At 45.6% G+C, this 24,936-nt stretch overlaps 1 protein-coding gene across 1 annotated transcript in view; it reads left to right on the forward strand.

Moving 5' to 3' along the window:
• The window catches only part of GMDS (GDP-mannose 4,6-dehydratase), a 444,874-nt gene extending 426,105 nt beyond the window's left edge, over positions 1-18,769 (forward strand). Inside the window, exons 10-11 of the mRNA XM_059815329.1 lie at positions 17,933-18,001; positions 18,516-18,769. Coding sequence (XP_059671312.1) covers positions 17,933-18,001; positions 18,516-18,578 — 132 coding nt within the window. The 3' untranslated portion in view covers positions 18,579-18,769. The remainder of the gene's footprint in view (positions 1-17,932; positions 18,002-18,515) is intronic.
• Positions 18,770-24,936: the final 6,167 nt, after the last annotated feature.

Below are 24,936 nucleotides of genomic sequence, written 5' to 3' on the forward strand. Positions count from 1 at the left end.
CAACAATCTCCAAGAGCAGATCTTTAAGTCTTTTTTAAAATTGCTTTTGGTAACATGTCTCTTTGGAGTGTTGAATTACAGCAAAGCTCACATTTCCACTATATAGTCTTAGATAAATCAGGAATTTCACTTGAGGCTTGCTCTGCAACCTTGGAAAAGTAGTTTCACCTTTTTGTCTACCTCTAAAAGGACAAGAATTAGAAATGACCTGACAACAAATACTATGTAAAGATAAGAAATTGCTGTTGTTATTATAAAAATATGGAACTATGTGAGTTACTACAAATACTTGTTTTATTACTATCATTACTATTACTGAATTAGTAGTTGTGGAAAAGTTCTGTCATGTAAGAGGAAATAGAGGACTGAAAGGAATAGTTTGTTTGACTGAAAAGGAAGAGAAAGGTGTCAGACAATTAAGAATCCTCTTTATGGTCCAGTCCAAGAAAAATATTCAATAAAGTTATACTGGTGGTAATATAGTGATCTTCCTGGTAGCAAAATTGGAGGTAATTCTGCTATCATTTCTCATTATTCTTATTATCTACTACTGCATAAGTAGCAATCCAGAAGTGCCCTGAGTCAGTTTGTAGCCAAAGCGAACATAAGCATCCTTCTTGAAAGCATTCCAGATGTAACCAGGGTCATAAAACAAAACAGAAAGTTGATGGTTTTATTGTGATGCACATTACAATCAAGTAGTTATCTGACGGATCATCTGCTTTTTATGATCCATGATGAGAAATATAGCTGTCAGATGAGGAATAGATTTCTCATCATAAAACTTACCTCTGTAATTTCAGCACCTGAGTAAGTGCTGCCTCAGGTGCTGATTGTGCTAGTAAACACTGTCTGAAGAGTGATTTCCACATCTGTTTCTCCTCCTTCCATTTAAATGCACAGTTTGGCAACAAGTATGTTTCTGCAGTTCCCTTTCCTTCGGCAGCTGCTACTATTAAAGATCTCATACGAGGAGGTTCCTGTTGAATAGCTGGTGATGCAGGAGTTCACCTGGGGAAAGAAAAGCCTTTGCAAGGTATGTAGGTCAGTCTTCCTGTAGATATCTAGTGAAGCAATGTCTCATGGGTAAGTTAACTCTCTGGTGGAGCAAATCACTTCAAGTCACTTCTGCCATTGAAAGGGGCTGAATTCATGTAAGTCATTTAACTCAGGTTTCCAGTGTAATTAGTGAAAGAAAAGCTCCTAGTTTATGTAGATTTTGTATCCCTGTGTTGGTTAGGCTCTTGACTTGGCATCTGGGTTAGATGTCTAAAATTATAGCTTTCAAGCCCCTCATGCCATATTTATGTACAGCTTTTTCTTGATGGGAGAAAACAAGATACACATTGAGGGCATAGATCAAAACATTAGGTCCCCAGAAAGCTGCAATGGTTTCACCACTATCCATAAGACTTCTGGTATAAATTGCATGGATGTTAAAGGAAGGAAACCTCTTCGTCTAATGTGATGATTGAACCACAATTTTCCTCTCGGATTTGTGTTGTGGACCCCCTGTGTTAGGGAGAGGTTATACATTTCAGCGTGCTGACAGACACTATTGCATACTGTGCTTTATTCACCCCTGTTCTGCTGGCCTCCAATAGCCTGTGCGCCTCTGAATCCCTCTGCCTTTGGCACTTCTGCTGGTGAGACTCCCAGCTGGGGGTGTGGTTTAGCTAAAATGGGTGCTTTTCACCAGAAGAATAAATTATTCCTATACTACTGTCTGAAAAGGGTGGATCTGGAGCCAATTTAGTGAGCGTAAGTTACAATTGACTTTGGAAGTAATAACTTATGCTTTGAGCTTCCTTAGATGTATAGCCAAGGAGCTGTCTGACTGCATGTGTTTTTACACATCTTTCAGCTAAATTAGAAATCCAAGTGCAAAACTTAATGTGCAAGGATATCTTGGAGATTTGTGACCTTCCCAGAAAGACTCTGGGTCCATAAACCAGCCAGAGGGTCTCCTGGTTTCATATACCGGGGGTTTTTTGCCACATATGGCACATTGGTAAATAGTAAATGGAGTTTATTATATCTTAATTAATGAATCTGTGTATAATTTGCCCCAGTCCTGGCAAGCAAACTCTGCTGGAAAGCTGATTAGTGGAGGGAGCCAACTTAACTGAACACTGTCTCCAGAGATGTGACCGAAGATTGAAGTATATATAGAAAAGCCTTAGGAAAGCAGAAGACGCGGATTGCGCTGAGCTGGGGAATAGAAAGACAAGATGGGGTGGAAGGTAATGGTGAAAAAGGAAAAAAGTGTGGTAGAAAAACATCAAAGGGAAGATACAAAGAATCATGAATTGGAGATACTGAGAATGTCTGAGGACACTTGGTCCAAGGAGGAACCAGGCTGGGTACGCATCCTATGTTATCTTCTGATGCCAAGAAAAAAGAGCTTAAACCAAATCCTGAAGTCAAGGAGAGAATCTGCTGTTAAGTTTAGTGGTCTTTATGTCAAACTAGTGGAAAGAGGACTAAATCAAGGAGATATACATAAAGAGCAGGAATAACAGCAGACGCAGACAGTTCATTTCTTCCTACTGTCAAATCTGTGCGTTTAGCCTGGTGGGATGCTACCAGCAGTGATGATGAACATTACAAAGCTTGGCTGTATTTAGCCCACTCAGTCACTGCTTGGCCAGGTTCCTGTTGATTTCAGTGGGAGTTTGCATGAGAACGTGCAAGTCCCCCCTCCCCAGAAATGGGAATTCCCTCCACAGTATTCTGTTAAATAACTTGTGCAGGTGTATTGAATTGCTGGATACTTTTAGTACACTAGATAGTGCCTCTATCACGGTAAGCTTAACAATTTCGATCTTGAATGTAGAAAGTGAAGCACTTAGATTTGTGGGAAGAAGAGCTTTATTTCAGAAAGGTGCTGAAGTTTGTTGAAAATACAAAACTTAAGGCACACACCTGAGCAAAAATTACCCAGTGAGAACAAGAACCATCTCTAAATGTGCTTTTAATATGTGGGGTTTAATGTGTTAAACATTATGTATGTTGCTGCACTTATTTTTCTTCTTATGTAGACAGGCACGAGCCTTCCCTATGTTGTACTTTGTCTAATTCATACCCATGCAAAACACGGACCAAGTAGGAGTAAATCGAGTTGGTTGCACCTTTTGGTTAGGTACATATTCTGGATGTAAAGCAGCTGAAAATGATGCTCTTTTTACCTAATATTTGCATATCTGCTAACATGAAGGATCACACATTTCACACAGTTCCTACACAATAATAATTGCAGATGGCAAATGTCCCGTTACCCATGTAGCTGGTCATTTTTGTTTGCAATTACCAGAATTGCAAGCTTGGTTCCAGTAACAACGTGCACAAAAATAGGCTGCAACAGCCTGCTTAGGATTGTTAATAACATGGTCCAAAGTCTCAGTCTTTATTGCTGTGTTGTTTTATGCTGTTTTTGTAAGAGAACTGAGCTAGGAATGAGTTTGGTTGTTGACTATTCAAGCAAAAGGAGACATAGATCTACATATACTGATGGGGCTGCAGGACTGCAGAATTTCTGCATTGACCTGCGTATGGTTTAAATACTGAATTTGGTATAATGAGCTGATGGGCCAGAAGAGAGATACTGCACCCCATGACCAGCTATAGTGCGGAGGAACAAGCAGCTTCGGAAATTTTGCATTTAAAATACACGCATCTTGAACTAGCAGTGTCATAGTGAGGTGTAAGTCTTTGCCATAAGCAATTCAAAATCAGGCTGCAGTAGTTCAGAGACTACTTAATTGGCATTTCTCTTTTTTGCATATCACTGTGCTCATCAGTTCTAATACGTGTTTTTTTTCCCGCCTCTACAAACTTCTTTGCCTTAAAGGACTCATGAAGGAAATAATTAAAAAGTACACAGAGGAAAACTGTCTGAGCAAAAGGGGCAGAAATCCAAGGTGGTTTAGGGAGGTGCCCCAAACACTCTTTTGGATGATTATTAATTTTTTTCTTACTATTATTTTATGAAGCTGTTTATGTTTAATTACTCATGTTTTCCTAACCTGTGTGACAGGCATAATTTGAAGAGCAGTAGTAATGATCAAGCCACGGAAGTGCCAGCTGCTGCCTACGTGCTCAAGCAAGCATAGAGCAGGCAGTGTCAGGAGACATTGCTGTCTCTTGATTAGATCTGAACTTCTTTTTCATGTTGATGAAAATGATCCTGACTTATTATTTAAATATAAATGATGCCAAAAGATGCTATGAAAACTCAGAGCTCTCTCAGTTCACTGCCTGTATGGAATAGTAAGTTCATGGGACTTTACTGCAGTATATGCTGTTAAAAGATATACTGTTTTAGTTTAAAAAGATACAATTGGTTTATTTGGGTCTTTTTAGTGTAAACTGCCAGACAGCCCATCTAGGTTAATATGATTTTTTTTTTCTATCAGTGAACAATTTCAGCCTTTACATTTTGAAATCAAACCTCAAGACCACAGAAATTAGCAGTTCTGCCATATACTGTCTGCTAGTGTATTGTGAAGCTCATTTAGAAGCTGTAGTATCATTTTGGTTTGGGTTTTTCTGGTTACTAAAGCTTTTGGTTGTTTCATGCTTCAGTTGTGTGCGACTGCAGTGAGATGTTGTGGGTAGCACTGTTGAACAGGTAGTAGTAGTACGTCATCAGAATGTGAAGTCTTTTCTGATACTTTTCTAATAGTAAGTGGAGATTTAATTATTAATTTGTGGATACCTTGGCAAAAGTTTATAAAATGTTGAGCAGCTTTCATATTTCTTTTTTTAAAAAAATGCATGGGATGATGCACTTCTAAAAAGTTTTGATGAAGTCTGCTGTCTTTTGGAGTGAAAATGAAATCAGGGGAAAAGGAAAGCATTCTACTGTAGGCTGCAGCATCAGTGCACTGCAGTGTCCTTCCGTGCAAATGACAGAGTGAATCCCTGCCTGAATGACAGTGAAGTGAAATAAATTTCTGTTTGTTCTCTGTTGCCAACCTTTGCAGTCCTGTAATTAATACCATGTTATCCTTTTTTGTTGTTGTTTTCATAAAGCAGAAAGTTCTGGGATCCTGTGATTACACAAATTGAACAATATTTTTGACATACTAAGTTTTTGCTCTGACCTTTTATATGTAAAGAAAATCTTTGAAAAGATGAAAATTAAGTCTTTAGAGCACAGAAGACAAACCAATAAACTCATGAGTTCTGTTACTCCCAAGTCAATAATAGGAGCCTGAGGGGGAGAAGTTGAGCAAGTGATGATAATTTTTTAATATTACTAGGGTGAGTATTTGATTTTTATGTGAAAGAAGCTATAAAAGAAAATCCAGGGGCAGAAAGAGAAGTGAAACTTTAGACAAACAAGAAATGTGTGGTTAAATAAGCCACCTGCTGCATATGTCCACTCATCCTTGGAGCAGTTTGCTGCTGGGGGGCTGCTCGCTACAAATCAATGGCAAGGACTTATTCAAGGCAAATTATGCCAGGTGCGCTGTGACGTGAATGCTTCAGCTGTTTTATCTGTAGTAAGCTATATATCAGAGGGAAGTGGTGGGATACAGGCTGGGTTCTCTTCTTGCTCCTCCCTCTCATTCCAAGGTGTTGTTCAAGTCCCTAAATCATCCTGCCTCCCAGCTTTGTAAAATAGGGATGACCGTGCTTTCTTGCCATTTTAATGTCATTACTATTGCTTAATTATATAAAATCTGTATCTTCCTTCTCTGGTGGTCCTTCCTAGTCATTGTAGTGCTGCTGTGAAGCAGTTCTATTCTGTCTAAATGGTATTACATCTAGTTGAAGTCTTGCTCAGGTTACAAGTGGAATGAAGCTGCCAAGATGTTTATCTAGCTTTCTTCAGATGCTTTTTAGATTCTCCGTAGAAACATGACAATTCTGTCATTCCTGGCTTTATGTGTTTATACGTATTATCCATGACGTTGGAATACACCAAACAAAGTAAACCAAGCCATAAGGTTTATTGGTGACCTGCACTGGAAAAGAGATGTGAGCTGTAGATTAATTCTAACAGAATATTCCAGCAGGTGATATTTGACTTTGACAGATTTTCAGAGAAAGGGCTGCTATTTCTGTGTTTGTGCAATGTATGATGGGACCCTTACCTGGCGTCTCTGTCCTGCCAAAACGTGAATGAAAAATAGGATTGCTTGTCTGAGGAACAGCTCTGTCTTTCATATCATAACTTGGCAATAGATGATTCCTGTGTGAATGGTCTCAAGAGACACTTTCCTTGTAAAGGAATCAAGTGATGGATGAGACATCTTGCATTTTAAACTTTACGCAGGTAAAAGCATTGGAGTACTCAGAGCCCATGCCTACTGCTGTGTATGTCCGAGTAGTTTTCTTGCTTTTTAATTGTGGAACTAAAGGAGGTCTGGTAAGTAGGGCAGGACCATTAGAAAATGCTAACTGTTTTCCTTCTGTAATGCTCTTTCATATTTGACTGCTGCAGGGTGAAATAATGAAGAATTTCTTGGTAACAGATCAAAAATTCCTTTCTTGTTTAATTGAAAGTGTTTAAGAGAAGAAGGTCATTGAGAGGACAGATTTCAAGAAGTGGTATTTGCATTTGGTGATGCTTTGGAGAGAAACAGAGCATATTATGCACGTTTTTAAAGTATATATGGCAAACACACTGCCAAATCTGTGGTATTTTATAGGCAGCTACTGTGAACAGTAATAGCAGTAAATTAATCGGCTTTTTACCCCTACTGAAACTGGCACTGTAAGCTTTAGGAGATCTTTTTGCTTTTTTAAAGCTTATTTCAACACAGTTTCAGCACTGTCGACAAACCTCTGCTGTGTTAGTGGTAATATAAATTGTCTCCCAAACCCTGCAATATTCTACACAAAATTCAGAACCTGAGTGAAGAGAAAGCTGGCACTGGTATGTGATGGCGTACCACTGGAAAAGAAAAAGGAACAAGTCTGTGAGGATACTTAGAGAATACCTGGGAAAAAATGGAAAAATATTCAAGCGAGAATATCACTATAGCAAAAATGAGGAGAAGAGTAAGTCAGTGTAAGGTGACGTATTTTGAGGGTGAAGGAGAGATGGGGAAGTAAGGCCGTGTTTAAGAGGATGTTTGTGAGGAACAGGAGAATGATGCTCAAAAGAGAAATGGGAAGAACTTGAGTGAAAGAGAGAGATTGGGAGAGACATCAAATTAGGAAAGAGAAAAGTGTTACAATAAAAAGAAATAAATGGATTTTCCAGGGAAATAAACTAGCCAAAACATAGGAAAGATTTAAACAACAAGGAAAGTGAGAGAAATTAAATACCAAGGAAAGGGAAGGATGGAAGAGAACAAAATACTGATCTTTAAAACAAAATAAAATAGTTGTATTAATTTTATTGATTTCTTGAAAGATTTCATGGAGGGTTGGATGTCTGCTCTGAGAGAAAGCGAAAGATAGAGTAGGAAAAACTATTTTTTTTTCCAGGCTTTCCTGTGCAGGAAATGTAATAGGAAGTTATTTTTATTAACCAAGATCAGACAACATGCAACAACGAACTACCAAGAATGGTGTGGAAAATCCGGTTATTTTTCCAGTCAGACCAGGAGAACCTGTGGCCATTGACCAGCAGGAGCCTAAGGGTCAGATTATTAAGCAGCAGGATCAGTGAACTGAATGGCTATTGGAATCTGTGCGTCCTTAAATACACACCAACCAACTTACATCACAGACAAAAAAAAGTCTTGAACCCCACCTAGCTGATATTTATAGTCAGTCATTCATTGCTTTGCAGTCTGTTTTGTCTACCTAATCAACACAAAAAGCAGACTTGTTTGATGTCATTTGCAAATGTGAAACCAATTGATTTTACGGAGATACAGTGCTTGCTGAGCAGTATTTTTCCATCAAGACAGTCAGGTTACACGGGCCACCAAAAATTATGATGCAGAAGAGCCAGAACAGTGAGAGCTTTGGATAGACAGAGGGGAGTGTCTCTTGCAAAGTGTTTTGGAGGTTGTCAGGTGGAATGCACCTCCTCACTCAGCTGAGTGTGCTGGGAGGACTTTATCCTTTCAAAAGCTGGGAGATGCTGTGGCAATACTCAGCCCACATGCCTAACACACTTGCAAGGGACTGAGACAAGGGATGGGGAGCACAGTGCATTTATTTGCAACAATAGCATGCTTTTCATCTGTAAAGGAAATATTCAGCTGGCTACCTTGCCTGGACTTACCAGTGCCCAGCGTTTTATCTTAGCAGTCTTGGTTGAACACACATGCAGAACAGAAATACATTTGTTTATGGGCAGGAAATGCATAAGCCTTTTAATGGATAAAGCGTGAGTTTGAAGCATTAAATGTGACCCGCTTTGTTGTATGCCAGTACCTGCAAAGGGTTATTCTTTGTAGTGTCCTACTTGGACTCAAGCACTAAAGCTTTCATCAAAGTAAATCTGATTATTTTGCACATGGTTTTCCTGAAAGGATGTTATGATTTTCTAGATGTTTGGTGGCTGGTGATAAATTAGGCTTTTATGATGTCATGTGAAAGGCCACTGCTTGGACTTCCTTCTCTATCAAGCTCACTGGAGAATACATTTGGGACGTACTCAGAATCAGAAATTATCCTACCTTGTTTTATTTTAACCCTTTTGTGGACCATTGCTTGCTTTGTAACTGGAGGTGTTCAGGCAAGGATAGCTTCACTTTTGTAGACAGGAGCCCCATGGTATCCCGTCCTGAGTCCCCTCCATATACTGTGTTTGAAATTGTTTTTTTTTTTTCCCTTGGGTAACACAGCCTCAGCTCATGAGCTCCCTTTAAGCCTTTCACAGCTTAAATTCTTTCTGTATATTGTGTCCTGAAAAGGGTTTTCAAATCAGGTGGGGGTTTTGGTGAGAAATTGGAATGCAGTGAATGGGTTGGGGAGAAGGTGATGCGTCCCATAAATTAGGTCAGGTTTATGACCGTGTAGAGGGAGGCTGCTTCGAAAAAAACAGCCAGCAGTTAAAGGGAGTATGTAACTGCTTTGTCCAGAGAAGTGGCAGCTCCCTTCTTCATCCCCCATACTGCAAGGAGGGAGTATTTTACAGCTGGTTTTCAAACAATGAGAAATGACTAACCATCCTCCATGCTAACTCTTTTGTACTAGTTAATCCATAGCAGGGAGGAAGACAGGAAGAGAGAAGTATCCATCCCCTCTCTGTCCTTTCCCCTCCCAGTCTTACCACAAACTTCAGGGGGACAGAGGTTCGTATATCGATATATCAGGTAAGGAAGGGAATGTCATCTCTCCTGCTTAGCCTGAGTCACAGCCAAGCCTTCAGAGTAGTGAGATGAGCACTGAACACAGGGCAAAGACAGCAATTGCTGTTACAGGTGGGTTAGAATTTTCCAATGACATGCTCTTTAGATGAAAAAATGACATTTTGAGTAAATTAATATTTTTACTAGGGCAAATATAACAGCACACCCTTCAAAAAATTTTAATATAATTTTGATGTTAACATAACACATGCCTTGTTTTTTTTCAGATATGTGAATATCCATAGGGGTAGTAAAATCACTACAATGCATCCCGTACAAGATAAAGAATTCATCCTAATCATAGAACTGCATTCATTAAATTGCTGCTTAATGCTCTAAAGGTAGATAGATAAATATCTATAGGTAGAATACAAGACCACTGTCCTAATGTTTATTGGTTTGTTGCTTATCATTTGGTATTTGACTAGCAATGATAACTAAACCTATTAACATTTCCAATATAAGTTATTATAAATGAAGTATTTTTAGTGAAAGAAGAGAAGAAACTAAGTAGCCTTGCAGCACGGACTTCTGGGGTTATCAGCTTTCCTATTCATCTTGACATGTCAGTGAAGACAGCTAACCCTAGGGGCCATATTCCATTTCCAGTAAGAAATGCCGCCGTTACTGCACAATAAACCCCGCTGAAATCAAACAGCTTCACAGAGTGATTTCCTGATGTTTGCAGAAAATGTGAAGAGTAGGGAGCGATGAGAAAAATAATCAGAGTAGATTAACAAAATTGTGAGAACTGCATTTAATAATTTTAAAAGGTACCATGCCCTTGCCTAAATGATACATACTATGTGTGGCAATAAAACCATGTACGATGAAGACATGATTATCTTACTCTCCCTCCCCAAATTTTTTGTCAGAGTAGAGATTAGGCTGCGGTGATGCAAGAAACAAACGCATTTAATAGTGAACAAAAGCAAGACTTGGAGGTACCAGAGAAAAAAGAAGGAACCTGTCCTTTTCCTGTACTGCAGCTGATTTCTACCCATATGAAAGAGGTTCAACCCTCACAGGGTCTTGGGTTTTAGTGATGTGAAGGTGTCACATGGGCATTCTCTCTACCATCTGGCCAGGGAGCCTGAAGAAACGTGCTCGCATACAACCTTCCCCAAAACTTCTGCTGTAAAGAGAAAATGGACAAATGCTTCTAACCCACGTCATGCAAAATCCAGGTTATTCAGACACCTCTTTATGCCCAAGTTGGTCTGAAGCATGCAAGGGTCAGCTCACACAGCATTTCCTATCAGCAGCCAGGCTACAGGGCAGTGACGGCCAAGGAGAGTGATACCACCTTAAACCAGCATTTGCAAAGAGCGATTCTATTTTGTTAGAAGAGTTGGAAAAGCTTAGTTTGGTTCATAATAACTTATTGCATTTAAGTATTAGTTTGCATTTTAGCAAACATGCCAAAGATTTTTAACTGTGAAGTGTGCATTTGGATGACTGGGTATGCCATATCAGAAAGAAAGTGTTTACGTGTCCAGTGCTAATAACCTGAATTATCATAATTATAGTCTGTACATGGCAAATAGAGTGGGTTTGATCTTCTTCATCTTCTCTAGAAGTTCCTTGCTTTTTCAGCAGGGGCATTCCTGTAAACTAGAAACGATCTCGCCATTCGGAAGCCTCTGTGGCATTTTGCAGAGCTGTGAGCTGAGGTTACAATTACACTTGATGAGCGAGCTCAGCTCCAGATCCAAAGCGAGCGAAATTCAGCACTGGCTTCAGGGATATCAGGCTGGAACTCAGGAGGAATTTTATCTGGCTCAACGGACGGCACTGGCCAAGATATTTTCTCAGGCTTCACTTGACAAATGGACAGATCTGAGTAATGCTCAGCCCGGCGAGGGGCTCTTGTGCCTGCACCCCGCTGGCGCTTGCGCCATGGCTGAGGTCTGCACATGCTGTCCTCCCGGGGACGCGCGGGCTGCGGCCTCGTGTCAATTAACTGGGGCACTGTCTCCGTCCAAGCGATTAGGGTCTGGCGACGAGGCTCCCGAGGCACCCGGGGCCGGCTCCCCCAGCTTCGCCGTTTTATCAGCAGTGTCGGTGGGGCTGCCAGGGCCGGCGCTGAGTGAGCCCATTTCCCCGGAGCGGAGCATTGTTCCCGGCCTCCGGCCGCCGCGTGGCCCCGCTGATGGACAATACCACCCGTTCCCGACTTCCTGAGCAGACCAGACAGCTTGCTGTTTTCTTCGCGTCTCTTATCACCCCCTGTCATTGAAAGAGAGGTCTGGCTTCAGCTTCGGTTTGGGCTGATAGGCAGCAGCGAAGTGGAAAAGGCGCAGGGGAGGGAGGGGAACGGGAGGATGAGGGAGAGGAGCTCCGTTACTGTTATTATCGCCCTAATGTTTATTGCTGCTCCGAGTTCATTTGCCTTAACCCTTTGGAAGCCGGTCAAATTAAAGATTATCAACCCGATAAGATAAAGCCGCTATTCTAACACCCCTGGTTCCTGGCAGAAAAGCAAAGGCTGTGCTCAGGTTTTGTTGATCGTGCGGCTTGTGTTGACACCTTATTGCTGGAGTACAGTGGAGTCCCACGATAAGACCTTACCCTAAAGATGCCCGGCACTCATAGCCTGCCAAGGTCCATCAGACGTGCAGGGCTCAGCGCCGCACAGAATCAGCCCTTTCCTCAAGTCATTCTTCCCCCTTCCCTTCCCCCTCGACATGGTTTTAGTAAAAATGGAGCTTTCTGAATAGAGAGGGGATTTGCATAGGAAAACATGCTAGGGGAAAAAAACGTTATGCCTTTTATTTTAAATGGCATTTAGTTATACGTGAGTTTCAGCCTATTGGTTGCTTTTGCCTTTTTCCTTTTCCTGTGGTTCTTTGCAAACAATACTGTCTTTCTGCAAAAGACTGCTGACCCAAGAGTGGAAAGCAGTCTGTTCATGCTGCATTAAAATAAATTTAGATCAGGAACCAAATTCACTGGCATTCTTTTATTCCCTTGGTACCCTAACTGCTCCACAACTTTGCTTTTCTAAGAACAGTGGAAAGAAAATATGAAAACTGAGCGACGACACTGTACAGCTCATCTTAAATTCCTAAAGATGTTTACTGTGTTCCTCATCAGGCTTCGGCTTTGCTCATTGATATGTTTTATCTTCAGTCTCCTCATATTTACTGTGGAGATAGGAGTCTCTTGGTTTATAATTACAGTGATTTTTTTCCCTGTTACTATAGATATTACAACAAACACTACCCTTCGCAAAGAAATCAAGCCAGTGCTCGCTGCCTCGTGAATCTCCAGAAGTACTTACAGAGTAGTGCACAGCAGATGCAGCGCTTATTACTGTGACTCCTTCTGGCGTTTGACCCGAGCTTAGCTGAACTGTGCATTGAATTTTGCACCAGCAAGGTTTACAGGCTCTACAGCTCTGATTTAGTGAGATCTTACTACTTTTCTTAATAGAGTGCACAGGGAATAGCTTAGCTGAAGTCACAGAAACTGCTCTCCGTTGCATCTGGGTTCAGATACGACATCCCCAGGCCTGGTGGCAAGTGCGGGAGAACACTAGGGAAAGGGGAGTAAGAGTGGTGGTAGAAGAATTGCCCAGTGAGCGATGCATGCAGACTCCTGACTATTTGAAACAAACACTTTAACAAGGCTGTTTGAGCAATGAGCTGCAGCAGATACTACTGAGATGTGCTACGTAAACCCTCATTAAAAATTGCTATGAAAAGTGCTCCAAAAAGTGCACAAAAGGGGAGACTGTTTCATAAGATAAATTTTTATATATATACATTACTGAGGTACAACTTTTTAGCAGGGCCTGTTGCGATAGGACAAGGGGTAATGGATTTAAACTAAAGGAGGGTAGATTTAGACTAGATATAAGGAAGAAATTTTTTTACAATGAGGGTGGTGAAACACTGGAACACGTTGCCCAGAGAGGTGGTAGATGCCCCATCCCTGGAGACATTCAAGGTTGGGTTGGACAGGGCTCTGAGCAACCTGATGTAGTGGAAGATGCCCCTGCTCACTGCAGGGGGGCTGGACTAGGTGACCTTTAAAGGTCCCTTCCAACCCAAACTAGTCGATGATTCTATGATAATGGTGAAAACACAAAACTGCAAACTAATGCTGTATAATTAAGCAGGTTTGTTTATTAATTTTTCTTTTAATGGGATGAGTTAAAGCTGAAAGGCGACAGTTTTAAGAAGGAAATAAGGAAAGTAAAACACAAGCAGGTTTTGCAGGAAACTTTGGCCCCTAGACTCTTGAAATCCTTCCTGACAAAACTTCTCGAGCAAAAGAGTGCAAGATTAAACACGCAAGCCAGAGCTTCCACCGAGCTGGGTCTGTGCTCTTTGCTTATGGGAGCTCTGATGTAACGAATCATCTTCCAAGTGGTTGTGCTGATTGTGAACGTAACCCTGGCCGCTTTTCAGATGCAGTAAAACTGTTGTGTGCTTAGATCAAGTCTGTTTATTTTTAGAGGTAAAGCCTTGTCTCCGCTGCAGCGAGTGGAGCTGGGCACAATTCCATCGCAGGTGTTTTACTGAGGACTTGATCTCAGTTTTATTCTGGTGTAAGAAAGCAAAAGCTGGCACTCGGTGCTGGCTTCAGTGAAGGCACATTTTAAAGGGAATCAGCTGAGCTATAGTAATAAAGGAAGCCTTGGCCTTCATTGAGACCACGCTATCTCCTTTTTCTCACATTGTCTTGAGGTTTTAAATTTTCAGTTAAAGTTAATTGAATGAGACAGTGATACACTGCACAGTGAAACCAGATCAATCACCGCGCAAGTCAAAATAGGAGTTGTGATGACACTCAGAACAAGAGCTTGGGAAATGTGATATTTATGTTAAAATATTTTACGTTTTTGTCTCATGGTTTTAAAACCAAATTTAAAAATGCCTTACCGCATTGCATAACAAATTTCTCTCTGCTTATCTGTATGTATTTTGTGTGTGCGCATTTGGATAATAAAACTGAATCATCATAAAATCAGATTAAGTAATAATGGGGTATTTTCCACACTGTTACACAGCCTCATTTACAAAAAAGATAAAACAGAAAAACTCACATCGGATAAACTCGTTCTTTTCTCTGATTGGCAGTCATATGAGAGTGAGGTGCATATAAAACCATAGGAGAGTTTACTCTCATGTTAAGTGGCAACAGAATTTGACTGCTGTTTTTTCCTACTTCCTTCCCTTCAAATATTTACCTGGATGTTGTTTCCAACTCTTAGCTTGCAGGCAAAACTTGTCATTACTATTCACTTATGTTACCTGTATTTGCATGGAAAATAAGGGCTTGTTGCTCCCAAAATGGATAACTAAAAGCAAAGAGTTAATTTTACGTTCATGATCGGAGTACTGCAAAAACAACAGAAAGCCTTAATCAGTGTTTTCAGGTTTGCAGACTCTCAGCTCAGTATCTAAATCCTCAGGGTTTCCACGGAGTCAAAGGGCTTTGTTTTCCTGTCAGTATGTAAAGCACAACGCCACAAAAAACATTACCCTGCAGGAATACAAAACATGAAGTGGTGTCATTTCATCAGGTGCCTTTCCATCACGAACAGGGATACTGGGCAGTTTACATTCAGCAGCAGCAGCAGCTGTGTTTCAAGAACACCCACAGCCCCCCCAAAAAAGTCCAGGTTTTCTCCAGTGGAACCCCACCTCTTCTTTCTTTGCTTTCTGAGCTGGTTGTACCTCCAGAAAGTGAAGCCCTGACACTGAAAAATCAATACACTTTAATGATCAGCATGCCAGTGGTTTTTTTGGGTTGTGGGGTTTTTTTGTGGATTTTTTTTCCTTTTGGAAGCCTGACAGATGCATCTCTGGTTTCAGTGAAAGACTTGAATAATATAAACAAGCAGTCATTCTGTTCCAAGAGAAGCTTTTTTTAATATTCTTATTTTATTGTAATTACCTTATTGTTTTCATATTATGAGCTACTTGTAGAAAAATACAGGAAACATGACTGCAATACAATCCTTTAATCAGGAATAGCTTTGTTCCAGTCATCATTTCCATTCACTGTTGAAACTTCGACTAATAAGAATACAATCAAACCTTGAATTTAGATGTAATATGGTGTTAATATTATGGTTTCATTTGATCTCTGTACCTAGTAACTTCTGTAAGAGAACCTTTTAAAAAGTGCCTAGGAGACATTTTGTCCGTAATGCTATTTTCAAATAAATCTACCTACAAAGCAGTGTTTCTCAGAAGTACACAAACTTCTTCAGGAGAGCCATTGAAAATCTTTTAACCTAAGTCAGCTGGGGCATTTGTATTATCACATATATTAAATCTCTTTTCTCTTTTTTTTTTTCCCTCACAGATTATGCCATAATACCTTTACTGCATCATTGTTAAAGCATGTCAACTTCAAAAGGAAAAATACTTTTTTTTATATACTTAAATGGATTTAATACACTAGTTGTCTCTGTTATCTCTATGTATAATCCAGCACTGCAAATAACTTCACTTTTACTGATTTGCAACCTCCCCCCAACCTTATTTTGGCCTATTCAGCAGCTGAGTGTTTATGTTTTTGAATGAAGGGCTGGAATTAGGTAAAGTATTTTTTTAGATAAACTGTTTTAACAAAAAGCATTTGTCCAAGAAAGTTAAAAGACTGCTCCCAAGCTGTTCAAAAGCAGAATGCAGCTACATACAGCAGGCGACGGCAATTCATTCTGTTCTTCCCGGTCCGTTTTTTTAAAATGGGAAGCCAGTATCCTAGATAAGGCTCGGTTTCAAGGGATGTTTTCAATATAAAGATTGTGGACGTAAAATTATTACTTACACAGCATTTATAAAAATGAAACTCTAAGTTTTATGATATGGCTTTTATGACTTAAAACTAGGTGGTATTAAAACCCTTCTAGCTAATGGCTTGAATTAGGACTGAATAAAAGGCAATTGTTTTTATACTGAAATTATTATTCTAAGAAGGATTTCCTTGTTTCCAGGCACATATATAGACAGGTATATAATGTAAATTAAACCAAACTCCAGATAAAAGGCATACCTCCATGAGCACATTAGGGTCTGATCCAAATTTTATCAAAGTTAGTGGGTGTCTTTTCCATTTCAAACCAGATTTTGCAATCCATATTCACACGACCCTCCAGGGGATCCCTCAAGTTGATGCGGTTTTGCATGACTTGGCCTCAAATGTCTGCTGCAGTTTCTAAAAACCCATTATAGGGCTGCAGTAGGAAATCATTTAGTCTAATTTAAGGAAATCACAGCATTTTTTATTTTCATATCATTTTGTTCTGATCCATCTGTTTACGGTTTTCTGAAGGCAGGCTGAAATGTTTTTAGCCTAAAGACTGAACTAGTAAAAACGCTGCCTGGAATAGTCTCGGCAGACGTGTTTGTTCCACATCCCCTTCTTCGGTGCAATATTTCCTTTGGTGGATTTCCTCTGCTCCTGGAAGCGAGCTGTCTAGCTTTCTGGAGCACAATTATGAAGAAGAATTTCCTACATTTTACTGCACAGGATGAGGTGATTTTGGAAGTTAACATGACCTGAACCACACATGCACAAAAGATAGCATCTGAAAAATGTAGTGTGTGGGCAGTACAGTTAAAAAACCTACAGCCAGAAAATGCTCGTTAGCTCCACCGCTGGCCAGAGAGTGGAAGAGGGAGAAGAAAGGCAGTCCATGCATTTTTCTGGAAAGCCTGCTGTATTACCACCATCAAGTCAAATGCAAGGGTAGAATTCAGCCTTAGCCTTGTTGTTCTGTAACAAAGTTGTTTTTGTTTGGTTTTCTTTAAACCTAGATAGGTATAATTTTAGTATTTACTGCTACAGAGAAACAAAGCTTGTGAGGAGAGAAGATACATTTTATTAAATCAACACATACCGATGGAAAAAGCTAAGTATTTAAACACAGTATTCGAATTTTAAAGCAAGTTTTTTTCATTCAGTTAGAAATGCAGTCAAAGGAGCTTTTTTCTTTGTTTAATTTTGTTACGTTATTTTTGATGACTGGTTGTGGGATTGTTTTGGTGTGGTAGCACTTTTAGGAATACTTGAACAGTAAGGTGAATATGACCAAAGTCTTGGTTTCTGTAATGGTTTCAAGGCAGTTTCTTTTCATTTATGAGATAGTAAGACTTTTCTTTCCATGTGGATGCTCAAAATACTACAGAAAAAAAGATGTAGGCGTTCAAAAGCTGGATGTTTACTACTGTTGCATGTGGTTACCCATATTCATAACAGTCTTTCAGCATCATCTGTCTGTGATCACATTTTTATTTGAAAGAGAACAGTTGTCATGTTTGCTCTGTGATTTACATTATTTAAACAAATGGGGGAAAATAGAATTTGAAACAGCTCATTCAATAGCATGACTAAGACATGACAACTTCTTATAAAACGTTCACCATTACACAGCCGTAAGACTGGAGTTCAAACCCTGCGCGCACATGAAAACAAAGAATAACTCTTTTGGTCTGAAATAGCCTGGTGAAAGGATGCTGCCTCCTGGTGATTTATAGGCATATGAACTTCCACTAAAATTGCATCTTAAAGAGAAGTAATTTGTCCTCGGAAGAGTCCGACAGCGGCTCCGGCTGCGCTCGGCTCACGGGGAAGTGCGAGCAACGGGGAAGCCATCGAGGTGGGGAAGGTGGACACTTCTCGCAGCACCTCTCTCTTCTTTTCCGCAGGATTTTCTGCAAGGGGACTGTACCAAAGCCAGACAAAAGCTGAACTGGAAGCCGAGAGTCACGTTTGATGTGAGTGGCCTTTCTGGTGTGCTTTGTACCTGATGGGAGTTCGTGTCCTCTAAAAGCAATCCATGGGGAGGAGAAGGGGGGGAACTTTCTGTGGGGTGATTCAGGCGCACCAAGAAATCCCATTTGCGGTGACACCCCTGGGCTGCTGCTCTTGCTTTGAAGACAGCAGCCACCGTGGCAGCGCGGGACATACCTGGTGACTCTGCCAACCCGTCCTGAAAAAGGCCTGGCAGGTATCAACATTTTGGAAAAGAGCGGGCGCTGGCGCAGGAGCGGGCGCTGGCGCAGAGAGACGCAGGCTGTGACCTGATAAAGCCAGTTTCCAGGGAGTCCCGCTGCTCCCATGACAGGGCCAGGGCCAGGGCTGCTGCGGGAAGAGCCCAGCAAAGCCTCGTCCCCTCCTTGTCCTGCTGTGGGGTGCCGGGGAGGCTCGTCATCCTCCGGGGTGCTACTGACGTGCTGCCCATTCATCCCCTGCACTGGGGGCCTCATCTGCCTCTCTCCCTCCTCGCAGGAGCTGGTGAGGGAGATGGTGGACGCCGACGTGGAGCTCATGAAGAACAACCCCAATGCCTGAGCCCCGGCTGGGCCCGGTGGGCACCATGGGACCTGTGCCGGGGGCGCACCCCACGGCCAGCACCGCCATGAGCTGCTGGGGCTGGGGTGGGTGGCTGCCCCTCCCCATGATGGTTTTATTGCTGGCCTGCCTGTGCGTGAAAGCCCGGTTTTATCCCGCCTCCACCCTCCACACCCTCCCAGTGCCTCTCGCCCCACACATCATCCCAGGGTCAGCCCTACCTGGGCTAACTTTGGCTCCTGCTGTTAACTGGGGAGGGGTCACACCCCCCACCCTCCCGATACTGTACCTGAAGTACAGATTTGCCAGCAAGCCCACTGATTTCCTTTTTTTAATTAAAACTCATCTTTCTATTACCTAGTACCTCCAGCACATTTTTAGTACTTTCTCCCATTTGAGAAACAAAAGCATCCCCTGCCCTCCACCCCCCAACCTCCCCTCTCCTCCAGCAACAACAGCAGCAAAGCTCTGGCACTAACGTGGGCTCACCATCTCTCCGGCCCTTGCTCCACGACTTCCCCTCTTCTGCCTTTCCTGAACACTCCTTGTTTTTCTTTCCTGCAGCCTTACCTCCACCCCAGCGGCCCATTTCCACCACTTGAACTCTGTAAAAGTTTGGATAACTTGATATAACTTGCAGTGAAATCGCCTTTTGACCATGCCGAATTAATTCCTAATTGCTGGAATCGCTTTCAAACCAGTCAGAGGGGGCTTGTAAGCGTTCTTCAGATCTTCATTTCAGAGTGTGCATGAGTCACAGAAAGCCTTTTTGTCCACCACTTTCCCGATCTGGGGGTTTTGGTTTTTGCCCCCTCAGAATCAACCCATTCCCCTTCCATCCCCTTCCTGCTTACTATAATTAGACCTCGGATGGGAGCTTGAACCATCTCAACAGATGACTTAAGAAATAAAAACAAAATAAATAAAAAAGCTTAAAAAAAAATAGAAACTTCAAGGTGAGTAAATATTTTTGCACTTTTCATGCCAAGGTACCCGGGTTATCCAGAGGTTGTCGAGCCCATACATTTCCCGTCGGTTTAGGATCTTCCACCCACCAATTGCTCCCATCATTTTAGCTTTATGCCTCGAAATGAGCAAAGGGTGAGATGCACAGGGGGAAGATCCACAGGAGAGACACCTTCTCCGAGTGCACCTCTTGCTTTTTTACTTTCTATTGGGGGGACACCCCTGTTAAAAGGGGGGCGATGGGAGGGGGGAGCTGAGCACGGAGCTGGGGGCAGCGGCTCCAGCTGCGCCCGGGAGCGGCTTCGTGATGGAAGCAGTGCCGGGGGGACGGGACGGGGCTGGGGAGCAGCCTGCGAGGAGCCGGGCTGCCGGAGAGAGAGGGCTCTTTGTGCGCCTGGCGTGAAAGGGCCGGCGTTTGCCAGAGGTGCAGTGGAAAATGTGCGAGCTGCCGGTGGCCGCAGCCCCGGGCGCGGAGGGGCGCGGAGCGGTCCGGGACAGCCGGGGCAGCCGCTTCCTTCGGGGCTGTTGCCGCGGGAGCGAGGAGGAGCGCGGCCACCCCAGCACAGGGGGAAAGGGAAAGGTGGGAGCCCGGCCGCTGCTTGGCATCCCTTCCTACAGGTGCACGGAGTATGCGCCCTCGCAGGGTGGAGAGCAGCGGGAGCAGCGGAGAGGGAGAGACGTTCCTGGTGCACCCGCTCCAAGCAGCGCCCCACGCGTGTGAGGCTCTCCAGCCCCCACGCATAGTCCTCGCAGTGCGTCGGGGCTCCCCCGTCAAAAACCAACGCCGAGTAGGTCGCGGACGCCACGTCCGTGGGGAGGCCTGGAGCTCCCCACGGCGCGGGGGACGCGCGGCGTCACGCACACATTGCCACTCATCCCTCGCGTGTACACCTCCACGCGTGGGTGTATTTATGCAAAGCCTCCTGGGGTGCTTTTCCCCTCGAACGGGTACGACTCCGCGGCTGCGCCTTTCTTTAGAGTAAAATAACAATAAACCCCCTCCCCGTGGGTGCGTGTCCTTTGCATTAGCTGTGTTCACGCCGCGTGGGTTCGCTACACAGCCCCGGCAGTACGCCCTCGCCCCCTGCGCCGCGGGCACCCACCCGCGCGTGGCCCTGCGGCTGTGCTCTGCGGGCCGCCGCCGCACACCCCCACGGCCGAGGGGGTCCCCCCGTGCCCAGTGGTGACCCCCCCTCCCCGGGGCCGCGGCGGGTGGCCGAGGGGAGGGGGCGAGCTCCGCCTGCCCAGCCGCACCGAGGGCCGCCGCCTTTGCAGCGCCTCGGAGGAGCTTCACAGGCTGCTGGTGGCGGATCTTCGGTGGCGCACGTAGTGAAAAAAAAAGTATTAAAGTACTTTTATGACAAGGTATTTTTGTATTGCTGGGAACTATTTTTTGCTGACAGTGATTCACCGGGAGTCTTGCTGGTACATCTGAATATTAGTTCACACATCTCTGCAGAGGGCTGGGAACCTTTTACATAAGCTGCCAGTTTTCCTTCGACCTCAGGGTTTTTTTTTTCTTTGGCATCTCTAACTGTGGCGCATTCAAGAGAAGCATTTTTATTCTCTGTTTTCGGCCTCTATATTGGGGGTGAGCGGGGAAGGGGATGGGAAGACAAAAATTGGTTGTAGACCAAGCAGTCCCTCTGTGGTGACCTTGTGGTGGATGACTTTTTGCTGCTTTTGTAAAAAAAAAAAAATAAAAAATGTTACTGGTCGTGACAGGACAAAACGTGCGTCCCAGCACTGGCCCGCTGCTTTTTGCAATTTGGCAAATGTCTGAACTGCTTTTCGGTTTCCTCAGCACCACCTTCCTCCCCGATTTTGAATTCCTCCTAGAGTATCGCTCTCTGCAATGACCACGGGATCACTTCTTGAAAACGAAATAAAAAAAAAACCAAAACACCAAACGCGGCGATTTAGGGAGATGATATCTATATATGTAGCTAATACACCAGTTACAGACTAATGTTCTGTACGTTCATTTAACGTGTACGTCAAGTGTTTTGTGCGTGCAGCTACGGAAAGATACACCCCCCCCCGCCCGCCTGATGTCTCATCTGGGGTCATTACAGCTTCGTTAATCTAAAAGGGCAGCTCCAGTAGTAAATAACAGAGCATGCCCCCAGTCTCCCGTGCCTTTCACAAGCGTCCCACCAGCAGCAGCGGCCAACAGAGCAAACGGCAAGGTGGGTTTTGCTCTCGCTCCCCGGCACGCCCAAGACACGCTCAGCCCGGCGGCGGAGCGGCAGCACGGCCCGGGGAAGGCCCGTTGCTCGCCGGGGCCAGCGTGCGACCGCCCTGCCTGCCAGGGGCCGGGGAGAGGAGCGCGGACGCGGGAGCCTGCCGGGGGGCCCCCGCCCGGGCCCCCGCCCGGGCAGCCTGTCCCACCGTGTCGTAGGAAGCGGAGAGGGATACCCCTGCCTCTCTCCTACGGAGAGAAGCGGGATAATAATGGCAGCGCTGGATGGTGGGGGCTGCCCGGGCATGCGCCCCGTCGGGGGGACGTGGTCCAGGCGGGCAGGGGAAGGAGAGCGGGCCCAGCTCCTGCCCAGCGGGTTGCGGAGGGCTGGGGCCCGCTCGGGAGAGCCGGCCTGGCCCTGCCTGCGGCTGGCTCCCTGCTCCGCGGCGCCGGCAGCTAGGAGCGGCGAAGGCCGGGCGCGCTCCCCTGCGCCCGCCGCCTGTCAGCGCCGCCGCCCCGCACCTCGCAGCCGTAACTCAGCCCCTCGCCTCCGCCGTGCGGGCCGCTGCCCTTCCCCCGGAGCCTGTCATGCCAGAGGTATAACTGCCACGAAAGCCGGTTTTTTTTAATTATTATTTTTCCCCCTCCTGAGGCGTTTCGGGGCGCTCGGGACCACCGGCCACTCGTGGGCTGCAGAATCCCCGCGGGCAGCAAGCAGTCGGGCGGAGGCCTCCGCAGGAGCACAAGTCCCTTCCACCTCTGCACAAGAGGGCCGGGGCGGGGGTCGGCCCCGGCCCAGGGCCCGCCGGCGGCGCAGCCGCCCGCCCGCCGCTCTCTTCCCCGTCCCCGGCACGGAGGGCCGGCGAGACAAAGCGACGGGGGTTTCCTCGGGGTCGCGGAGCAAAACCGCCAGCGCCATCTAAAAAGACACCTCCTGCTCGCAGCGTCAGCCTGAAGGGTGAAAGCAAAGGGAGGGTGGAGGGGGGGAACAGACCCGCTACTCGGGCACGCACACGCCGGGGTGGGTAGGTGTTGGGAAATGGCTCCGCGGCCAGCTCTGGTCGCGCACGAAGACGAATCTATTGCTGGAAGTGTATTTAGCAAAATTAAATTTAGGTGTCAGTTGGGAAGTAAGTAAGTCCCCCGCCTCCCCCCCGGCCCCCTTGCACGTAAAGCAGCCGCATCCCCCCGGGCGGACATGAGGGTCACATCCTCTTCCCTCTCCTCGCCCGGCCGGGAAGGCAAGCCCGGGGCTGCCCCGGGGCAGAGGGGGACCGGTCTTGCCGGCCGGGGGTCGCCGCACCCCCCCGTCTCTGGGCAGGTTTGCAGGGGTGGGAGGCGAGGGCAGGCCCCCAGCCGGCTCGCGGGGCCGCGCTCCTGCCCCCCCCTGTGACCCCCCTTCACCTCTGATAGTTCGCTGGCGGAGCATTGTCTCCAGACACAACAAACGCAGAAAGGAGCGCTGGAGCAGGCAGAGCTCCAACGTTTTGACGGGTGGAAGAAAAACATCAACAGATACTTCGCAATTATTTGGTGATGGGGGCTAGGGGAGGCGGGCGGGGGAGAGGTCGGTTCGCAGCAGCGGACGCTAGTTGCAACCTTTGCTTTGCTAATGAGCGCGCACCGCTTCATTCCGCGCTCCGTCCGTGTCCCCCCCCGCCCGGCGGAGCGCTGGGGGGGGCGGGGAATGGCGTCGGGAGAAAGCCGTAATTTTTCTGCAATTCGTTATTCGGTTTTGCATCCATCCCAGCCTTGAGAGGCGAGGTTAGAAGCGCTGGCCGCGAGCACTTCCATAAATCCTCGCGAAGGGAAAAGGGCGAGCAGCTTCTCGCTGGCGGAGGCGAGGTGTGTGCGCGCCCGGCTCCCGCCCGCCGCCCCGCAGCCCGCGCCCCCCGCCCCGCCGTGCAGCGCGGGCAGCCGGGCACCCCGTCCCAGGGCGACGGGGCTTGGCAGGGCGGCGTGCCCCTCCGCTAGCTTGCAGCTGGCCAGCTGTTTCACACAGTCGGAGCGGGGAAACACGTATCTATACGCACACACACACAGAGTTCCATAGAAACTCGCATCAAAAAGGCAGTGCGAATGTATTTATACTGGGCAATCTTGCAAGCACCGACACTGTTTAAACAATTCTCTTCTGCTTTGGACGATATTATCAGTACTTTTACATTATCGTTCAATGGAAAACATTCTTCTTTTTCCTTATTTCAAATATTTATTTAAAACAAAAAATTAAACTCGGCCGCTTAAATGTTCTGGCAAGTAAATAAATTCCAGGAGCGGTGGGGGGAAAACGGCTATGGCGTTTCTTCTAAACGGAGCGCTTGCCTTCTGAGGGACGACGGCTGTAGCGATATGACCTGTTTATTCATCGATTCATATAATATATAAATATCCTGAACTCACGAGTGTAATAATTTTGAGGTTTTTTTCTACTGGAGGAAATTCAGCTATTTTAAGAGTTAATGGTTCTAAATGTGTTGGTTTTCCTGCATTCTCCCCAGAGGTGATGGGGGCTGGAAAGGAGGGGGGATTCCAGTTTGGGGGTTTCATTGTTGTTGTTTTACTTCTGCTGAACGCAGCCTAAAGCAGCTGACCTGAATGTGGGGTAATACACTGCACAACCAAGCCCCCTGACACCTAAAGGTCAGGTGAAAGTCTCCAGCAGGTAAGTCGCGGGCCGGCTGCCTGCCCAGCTCACTTGCTCTCTGGCTCACAAATTGTTCCCTTCTGCCCACCCAAGTCGTTTCAAGCTGTGTTTATTTAGGGGGCAAAAAAATTGTCGACCACCCAATTCCCATTCAGCCGGAGAGCTTGTGAGCTCTCAGCAGTAGCCCGAGCCGCCTTCCCCTCCATCCCAGTGCTTTTTAATAGCTATTATTTTGCGGCACACGCATACCAAGCAAGGCGCAAGTTACGGGCCTAGAAGGTCATGGAGGTGCGCGCAACAGACTCGTTTGCTTGGGGGGCGAGGGAGAAATCCCCCCCTGCAACCACCCTGCCTGCTCAGCGGAGGGAGGGAGCATTTACCGGCTGCCTCCCCGGCCCGCACAGCCCAAAACGCCGGCGGGCTGGGGAAGCAGGCGAGGTCGGGTCAGGACGAAAACGAACCCCTCGGACCGCACGGGCTCGCCTGCGGGGCTGTGCCGCCGACCCCTCCCTGCGCACCGCGGCCCCCCGACGGCCCTGCTCCGCCGCGCCCGGCCACCCTCC

The sequence above is a fragment of the Gavia stellata genome, chromosome 3 (genome assembly GCF_030936135.1).
Source record: "Gavia stellata isolate bGavSte3 chromosome 3, bGavSte3.hap2, whole genome shotgun sequence".
Classification (NCBI taxonomy): domain Eukaryota; kingdom Metazoa; phylum Chordata; class Aves; order Gaviiformes; family Gaviidae; genus Gavia; species Gavia stellata.